The 9,417-nt window shown below is 38.4% G+C and overlaps 1 protein-coding gene across 6 annotated transcripts in view; it reads right to left on the reverse strand.

Moving 5' to 3' along the window:
• Positions 1-9,417, reverse strand: part of Enox2 (ecto-NOX disulfide-thiol exchanger 2) — a 289,193-nt gene that overhangs the window by 71,556 nt on the left and 208,220 nt on the right. For all 6 annotated transcript variants that reach the window (XM_031357671.1, XM_031357605.1, XM_031357448.1 and 3 more), the window contains one exon: positions 1,849-1,983. In XM_031357671.1, the coding sequence (XP_031213531.1) occupies positions 1,849-1,945 (97 nt within the window). In that variant the 5' untranslated portion in view covers positions 1,946-1,983. The remainder of the gene's footprint in view (positions 1-1,848; positions 1,984-9,417) is intronic.

Genomic DNA, 9,417 nt, shown 5'->3' on the forward strand with positions numbered 1-9,417 from the left:
AAAGAAAATATCTAAAAAAAAAAAAAGACTAAAGTGGCGGGATTCTGGTGTGCTTAGGCAACAGTATGAGATACACTGACTCTGCAAAAGGGAATTCCCACCTGTTTGTTTTTGTTTTTGTACTTTTACTTCATCTGGCCATGGTACTGTCTACATTTATTATGGGTCTTTCCTTCTCAGTTGCTCTCTTATATGTCAGTCTGTGTGTGTGTGTGTGTGTGTGTGTGTGTGTGTAAATCACCACAGACATATCCAGTGGTGCACTTTGCTAACCTCTTAGACATCTCTCAATTCAATCCATGTTGGGATTTTGGCATAGCTGATCTTGTGCATGTCTTGGATGTGTACTCGGAGCTTTAATGAGTTCATGTGTACCACTAATTACATTTTCCCTTAAAATCTCTGACCTAGCCAAGCCAAGTCTTGTAGAGTAGGTTTTAAATCCAATCAGAATGTGGTTGGTTACTCCTACAATATACCTATTGTACCAGTAGACACACCTTGCTAGGTCAGGCCAATCATTATTATAGTTTGTAGGGCTCACAGTGGGGCAAGACTGTTAAATATTTATTCAGTGATAGCATAAATAGAACCTCCTGGCACTATGAAAGTTATAAGGTATTGATAAAGCTTCTGGGTTGGTACCCATTCATTATTCATATATTTTTTTCTTGATTGATCTCTTTTGTAGTTGTTTCCCAGTATTTGACATAATAGCATCTCTTAATTTATTGCCAATACTGTCATCAATTCCATTATAATCCGTAAAGCTTTAAAATTCAGGCTGGAATTGTGAAGTGGAAGGAACTAAATATATAAAGAAAAGGGCACAGCACTGTGGATCAATTGACAATGCCTGTGAATTATTTGAGTGTCTTGTGAAAATGAAGTGTTTGTGTTAGTAAGTCTGGGATGGGGTCTCATATTTTAGGAATCAAAACAATTCCAGGATTATACAAGGACATATATTGAGCAACCAGCATCTAGCTTGATTAGGTCTTGTTATGCATTTATGTAGGGCCACAATGAAGTAAATCTAAGGAGATTAATGTTCAGGCTGTCTAAAAAGCCACCCCAGGCTCCCTGAGATGACATTAATTAGCTCTTACTAGGCAGGAAGCTGTGTTGTGTCTACATGAACCCCTTTTTATACTGTGATGTTTTGCTTCTGATTTCATTATTTAAATGAACATTTTAACACACACACACTCATGCTATGGTGCGCATGTAGAAGTGAAGAGGACAACTTGCAAGATTTGATTCTCTCCTTCTGTCATGTGGGTTCTGGGAATCAAGCTCAAGCCATCAGGCTGTGGGGTAGACTGCCTTACCCCTTCTGAGCTAGTTTTCTGGTCCTTGACTTTATACTTAGTGGAGATGGAGTTAGGCCACCATGTCCACTAATACATGTGTGCGTGTACACATATGTAAACACTGTCATTCAGTGTCAAAATGATCTTGGAGCCGATGCACCTACCACCTTCCTTCTTCCTTTTTAGATATCTAGGATTTAAGATATGTTTAAGTTCTCTTTCCATGCACATCTTTATTTGTCTCCTCTAAGAAGTCTATAAAATAGACAAGCTTTGTTATTACTTGTCAAAATTATGTTGCCTTTTATTTCAATTCATGTATCTTGTATCAGATATACTCCTAGATTGCCTAAAGTGCAGTCTGTCATTAGTATACTAGTAACCACTGGCCATCCAATGATTAAGTTCATATTATAAAACTACTCACTCTAGGCAGAATCTAGAAAACGTCAATTTCAAAATAAGTTGTATCATGTTATATTTGTTACTATGTGGTTAATAAAAAGTACTTGTGAGGTAATTAAAAATAACATACCAGGTAAAATTGGTTGTCCAGCAATTCCCAGTGGAGCCATTCCAAGATTATTCATTGCTGTAGCCCATGCAGTTGGATCAGACACAGGCAGCGTCATTGCAGCAGAATCTACATTCAGAGTTCTAGGATTATCAGCTGAAATGAAATGACAGACCAAATAATTTGTTGTGTTGAGGTTCCACTATGTAGTTTATTTATTAGAGTAAGCCCCAGCAAACATTTTTGAAAAATGGTCAGTGCACAAGTGGTGGCTAAGTCCTCGATGCAATGCCTGTAAGGATTGAAATAATACAGCTTAAAGTGGCAGGAAGTCAGGAAATTTGAAAGCAATTTCCCAGATGGCATTTTAGGGTATTTCCTTTCCCCCTCTCTCCTTTCTGTCCATCATCAATGTACACATCACAGGAGTTTTGGACAATTAAGAAGTTTCTTATTCTTCTCTGTCTACTAGCATAATCTTCGGCTTTGAATGAGCAGACTTCATTCAAACTGCTCAGAGATGCAAACCAAGAGAAAAGAAATCACCCAAGGGCTTCTGTCATTGGTAATAAAATGTGAAAAATATACTCCTGGCAAAAGGTTAGGTCCTAGCAGTCTTATAGTTGACAGAGCTGAGCAGATCTTCAGCTAGTAAAATATTCTGGGGGCTAGGGAAAATGAATGAAACAGCAGACAGTAGACATGGTCCCTATCCACAAAGACTGCACAATCTAGTTGAGGAGACAGGTGATGAGGACAATTACTGCTAGTACCAGTACCAGCTCAGCCTGCCACTATCATGAATTATTGTGTGCTTACCATATGTCAATTAAAGCAGCTGGCATGCATCACTGTCATTTAACTTTCAGGACAAATCTATGAGATGAGAGGATTTATATCTTCAACAATTGAGAGGTTTCAAAAGGTCATCTCTCTTACCTAAGGCTGTCCAGAATACATACACTTCAGTAACTATGCTTTATTGTCCTTAATACAATAATTAAGAGCCAGTGATATACATGAGTAGAATAGGCTAGATTACTGAAGTTTATGGAATAAAGGGATTCTCTGGCCTGAGCAGGTAGAAATTACTTTACAGAGAACAGATGTTGAAACAGAATAGGGTAGAATTTTATGGACTATATTTTGAGTGATAGGTGGGTATGAGGTAGTAAAGAAAAGAAAGGGGCGTCCCTGAAAAAGATGACATAAGCAAAGACACTGAAGTGGGTCATCTATGCAAGGCCAAGAGCCGACTGAACAGTTAGGTAAGATGTAGTCAATGAGTTATCTGAGCACACAAGTGTTTTACTTTGGGAACTTTCTCCTTGACTGCTGATAGCCTCCAGGTAAAAGAAAAACGCATAGCTTTCCTACTACCTCCCAATATGAACATCTGCCAATTACAGCCCTGAAGGCAACTCTGTTCTAAGAGTAGCTTGTTAATGTCCATCAAGTCCTTCCAAGCTGGCAACATCGGGGATGGTCCTTGGCTGCGTTATTTATACTTGTGCTATTTCAGTCCGGGTGAGAACAAGCAAATGTCCAAAGATATTAGTTTTGAAATTTGAGTTTTTGTCATTCTGCTGTGTTGAATCCTCAACAACAGTCATACCCACACATACACAGAGAGGAAGGCAAGGGGGGTGGGGAGAAGGAAGGGAGCCATAAGTGTTCCGTACTACACTCTAAGCTGCTGAATTGCCCCACTTGTAGGAATGCTAGTCCTCATACCCATTTCCAGAGATCTCTCATAGAGGCATAGCTTAAGCTGAACAGAGCTCTCCTGTAAATATTTGGAAAAAAACAAAAAAAAATCTATCATCAAATATTAAATACAGAGTTTACAGAGGTAATAATCAGGTCCATCAGGATTTCCAATTTCCAGGTAGCAAGTGATTGGGGGATCTTTGGTTGGAAACTACAGAATGTCTCCCAGGGAACACAAATAGTTCCATAGGAACTAGGTTGCCATGTCAAAATGTGTTTCTTCTGGCTCCCGTTTATTTCCAGCATAGCTATATATTCTTGTGAAAAAGAAAGCCAACGAACCAACCAAGATGGAAGGTCTTCTCAATATGGGATTTTAAAATCAAATATTGAAATTTCTAACATAACAATATCTCCAAACTCTGGACAAATTTGGGAGTCAGAGGTGAGAAGGATAAGTATATAAACTGTCAGTTTTAAAGGACAATACAGTATTCTTCTTGCAAAATGTCTATTAATCAAAGTGTCTGTTAAAATGTTCATTAGCACACATTCTGCTAAAGATTGTTTATAAGAACAGATAAGGACCTTGTGCAACTAGGAGCATTATTTTACCACAATGACTGTCATTCCTAAATTCCCAAGTCTGTTTTAAGTGTTCTCATCTCCTTTGATTCTTCTACCACATATCTCTACCTGTCAAATTCTCCTTATTTTCCAAGGGTAATCTCAAATACCACTTTACCTGTGAAGCCACGCCACTGGAATTAATTATTCCTTCCTAAATATTCTCATTACATTGTTTAACTTGCATCCGATTTTTATATACTTAGTCCAGAATCTGCCTCTTCAAACCCATTAATTTGGTGTGTCTTGCTTTACAGCAGGTTCTGTGCTAGTGGGTAGGAAACAGGGATGAAAACTTGTTGACTTCTCTGGAAGAGCCTGCAATATAGAGGGAGGGACAGATGCAAAGAACCAAATCCTAATTCTTGTAATAAGCACTACAACTAAACCATGAGTAAAGTGCTCCTGGACTCCAGAAGATTAATTAAAGCTACAGGAATGTGTTTAGGTACATGTATTTGGGGAGGAGATGAGTTGCCAGAGAAGCTTTCTCTGGAAAAGAATTATTTCAATGGGTCCAAAAGGAGGGTTATGATTTTCTTCCAGATAATGAGTGGAAAATGAGGTTAGAGGAGTGAGGGAATTGAGAACAATTGAATATTCATCAATGATGGTCTTGAATTATAGTTCTTGGCTATATTTCTATCTTCTTCTAGCTTGACATTAGGTCACAGATGGAGTTTTATGGATCTTTTAATAATTGTTTTGAGACAGGGCTCACTATGTAGCACTGGCTACTTTGGAATTGACAGAGTTCTATGTTTCTGCCTTGTAGGTACTGGTGTTGAAAGTTTTGTACCAACACACCCAGCACAGGAATCTTTTTAAGCCTCCAATTTTTAATGTTCTGTGTGGCAAAAAGTATCAAGTCAAGATATATTTGAATAAATGTCTAATGAAAATTAAATTGTATTGACTTTGGTACATAGGCAATGCATGCAATGACATTCATTGATAGTTTATATCCATGTTCAGAATAATAAACTGTTTTAACATATAGACACCACTATTGCTAAGCCAATTCTCAATAGTAACAAAATTTATAGAGGAGTTTACTTATAGTTACAACCAGAGACAGATCTACCTAACTAATAATTTGGTCTGATCTTATTACCTATAATCAGGCTCTTGCACCAGCACAATCACTTATGTAGGCAAGATTGCAAAAGTTTTTATTCAAACACAAATTCTAGGTTAACCATTTGCTTCCCAGATGTCTAGGTTAATGGTTCACATTAACAAAACAGGCTATGCTAAACACATCTGGAGAATTATCACTAAGTGGTAGAAAATTCCACACTTATTCTAATTTGCCTTCGAGCCTGAGTATGGATATCAAGCACTTTCTTTAGAATCTTAGCAAAAGAGTGTCACATCACAGAGGAGGATAGACACCACTTCCTATGATTCCTATAAGTACTAGAAGCAGCCAAGAATACTCAGAATGGGCTGGGGAGATGAGTCAGTGGTTAGGAGTGCTTGATGTGCAATTCTGAGGACCAAAGTTCAGATCCGAGCTCCCACATAGCATGTAGGTATCCTGTATATGTCTATAACCCAGTTCTGAAGTGAGTGGAAAGGTGTTTGCTGGATTGTAGCCTACTAAAAAAACACAACCACCACGCTCATGGAGAGACCCTGTCTCAAAACAATGGGAAGAGAATGATAGAGGAGGGCACACAGCAGAGAGTAATAGAAGAGGTCACATCAGGCTCTCTTTTCACCTCTATGCATGTGCCCAACCACACGTATACATATATGCACATATATACATGGACATATACACACATATATACATCTTTTTTTACAAAAAGAAACACACAGAAAATAACTGCCAGTGATGCATAATGTTCTTCACAAAAACCTTCCCTAGTTCTCCTACTTTGCTGTGTGACAACTCCTTAGGAGATCAGAAGTTATAGAGTGGATGTCCATCGGTGGCTTCAAAGTAACTGAATTGAGGATACAGCATTTTGGAATAAGAGTGCATAAACATCAAAGGAATAAAAGCTTTGGAAGTGATTATCCACTTTAACTTGATGCCACTCCAGAACTACCAAGTCAGTGCCTGTTTATGAACTACTGATTATCCAGTTCTGTAAAAGATATTTGAAGATGAAGATTACACATCCTATCACACTTAAGTTCCTGATTATAAATGTCTCTTTTTTTTCCCGTTTGAACCAAGTAAAATATCTTGGTACCATGTCTCCAACTATATTCTTTTATTAAGATAAAAACTTTCTTGGCAGTTTGCTCTTTTCCAATTATTATTAGTATTATTATTTTTTGTAAAAAACAGTACTTATTTATTTTGTGTCTCTGTGTGGGCAAGTGTGTGCCATGCATGGAGGTTAGAGTATGACTTGTGGACATTGGTCAGGAGACATAAACTTATTTACTTTTGTAACTTCTACCAATAAATCTACTTTTAAATAAGAGAAGTCTGTAAATGTAAAATCTAGCAGGGGATTACCTTCTAGATTTTATAGATCCAAAGCCATTCAAACTCTCTTTAAACTGTGTGGCCCTGGATTATGGACTTAGCTCTCTATCATTTCTGCAGAAGGAAGATAATAGACCCCAGACCTCTGGATCATACAAATACTAACAAAATTTTTGAATAATATAACAGAAACCATAGTAGGACTAATACCTTCACCATACTTACTATGTGCCAGGCATTGTTCTGGCACTTTATGCCTATAAATTTAAAATCCAAAGCAACTCTATGAAGTAAATTCTTCTCATTATCTCATTGTATTGAAGTGGAGCTAGAACACAAGCTTACAAAGTCTGGCGCTATGATTTCTGCTCTTACCTATAATGTGATACTAAATAAGGGTAGTCAAAAAAGTTAGATGAGATTTGAGCTTGGACATATGGGTATTCCCCATGTTTTCTATTCTAGTGGTTCTCATTTGGAGCTAAGTTTTTCCTCATAGAAATCTGACAGTCTGGAGACGTTTCTATTTGTACCACTTGAGGATAGAGAGTTGCTGCTGAGATCTGTCTAGTGGATAGGTGAAGGCCATGGAAGCTGGAAATCATCTTTTGTCCTACAGGGCAGTCCTCTGGAGTGGACAATTGTCTGGCTCTAAAGGTCTACTGCGGTGGGATTGAGAGACTTTTCTCCATGGCAGCAATTTAGTGTGCTCCTCAAAAAAATTTATTTGTGTGTGTGTGTGCACATGCGTACATGTACAAGCATGCTATCTTTCATGTGTGGAGACACAGGAAGAACTTGTCCAAGCAGGGCCTTCTTATTTCTGTTGCGGTGCATGAGCTTCTGGGCTATTCATCTGTCTCTGATCTGTCACTGACATTTTGTAGATGTGCCAGACTTACAGATGTATGCCACTGTATCTAGCCCCTTTGGGTGAGTTCCAGGGGTTGTATTTGGGTCACCATTGAACTTGTGTCACTATGCTTGCTTCTGATGCTAGTGCTTGTATCCACCGAGCCATCTCCATTGTTCACAATTTTGTATATTCTTAATGAAGAGTGACTGGTACTCCTGGTTTCTTCATAACCCTGAGTCATCTATCACTTGCATAACTAATCCCATGTTCACAGTTCTTGACCCACTCTCTCATGCTACTATACAGGAAATACTAAGACTAATCTGGTTGGGCTCCCAGGAATCTATTTAAATCATTGTCTACTTTTCCTATGTTTCACATCAAAGAAATCATTCCTGTTGTGGTGGGGAGATATACACTACAGAAGGCTGATAGGCTGCTGTTTAGAGAGTGGGACTGGCAATATACTAAAAACCCAACTATGATGAAAGGAAGAGAGAAAATTTAGAAAATGTTTGTATTGAACACAGAGCAAACCCCCATATTTTTGACACATCGCATAGTACTCTGTACATAACAGGCATGCAAAAAATATTTTCTTTGATAGATTATGGCATAAAGATAGTATTGTGTGTCCCAGCACTGAATAACATTGTGCTTTCTGTTCTTTGGCTAATGGAAAGGAAACAGCAGAATAAATCATGTTTTTGGATTGCATTAAGCCTAAGGCTCAAGGTTTTATCTTCTGCTTGGTATTTATTGCTCATGAAGCAATATATTGTGCTCTGCAAGTGTTATTTGGAGTCTTTGTTCATTTTCCTTGAAAATTAACAATACATCACTGTTTGTGAACAATGCACTGAAGCCCCAGGTACCCACTCTCCTGTTGAGATGTCACTGGCAGTGACGCTACAGCTTGCATCACGGTTATGCAGGCTAAAAGAACTGACAACAAATTTTGTAAGAGAAAGTTCTGAGACAGCAGACAGATGACGCTATTAGATAAGTAGGTGGTTTACCTCCTTGTGAGTGTTATAGAGGATGGATCAAAGAGTCACTCAAGAAAATTAGGATGTCACAACTTATTCTTACTGGAAAGGGAATGGAAGTAGAGGGGAATAAGAGGAAGGGAGCAAAGGGGGAGGGAAAGTGGAGGAGAGAAGGGTCTGAATGTTAGTAAGTAATCATCCACACATGGATTGTGCATGTGCAGCATGACATGGGAGATAGTAGCTTAATCCTGAAGACATATAGATGAGAAATTTTAGGGTAGAAGGTACTTTCACAAACTAAACAGCTCCCCAGTGATTCACTTCTTATATACAAGCAAGATAGTTCTTCTGACAGTATCTGGGCAGTTACAAGGACATTACAGGTTTTAAGCTAGTTCAACCAGACCTGGACAGAATCAAGCCAGCCAAAATTCCAGCATGAAAGGTGCAAGAGCTCACTAAGTCCGACCCACAGCGATGGAGATATGGCAGCTGATGGCTTCTGGGGAAGGGTCACATTTCTTCAGATATGTAGCCTGTGATAGGTAGTCCATGTGCCAATGAATGGTCTTACACCCATGCACATACTGGCAAAACTAACACTTGATGAGTGGGTTAAGAGAAAAAGTTCACATGGTGGTAGGATACTGAAGGAGTTGGAAAGGAGGTAGTGGGGGTGAACTTGATACAAGCACATTATATATTTGTAAAGAAGTTCTCTAGGAATTGTTACCATGAAAGTAGGATGGTGGTAGTGAGAAGGAATACCACAGGTTTTAGCCCACACCCATTCAGGAACCCAAAGTATACATCCTATATTTATGAAGGCAACATGTTATAGGGAAGTAATAAACCTTGGAGTCAGTTACATACAAACATCTAACCATAATTCTAGTATTTATTACTTATGTGAACTGACAGTTCTACAAACTTTTAAATTAGTTTATTCACCTATAGCT

This window comes from Mastomys coucha, chromosome X (genome assembly GCF_008632895.1).
Source record: "Mastomys coucha isolate ucsf_1 chromosome X, UCSF_Mcou_1, whole genome shotgun sequence".
NCBI lineage: Eukaryota > Metazoa > Chordata > Mammalia > Rodentia > Muridae > Mastomys > Mastomys coucha.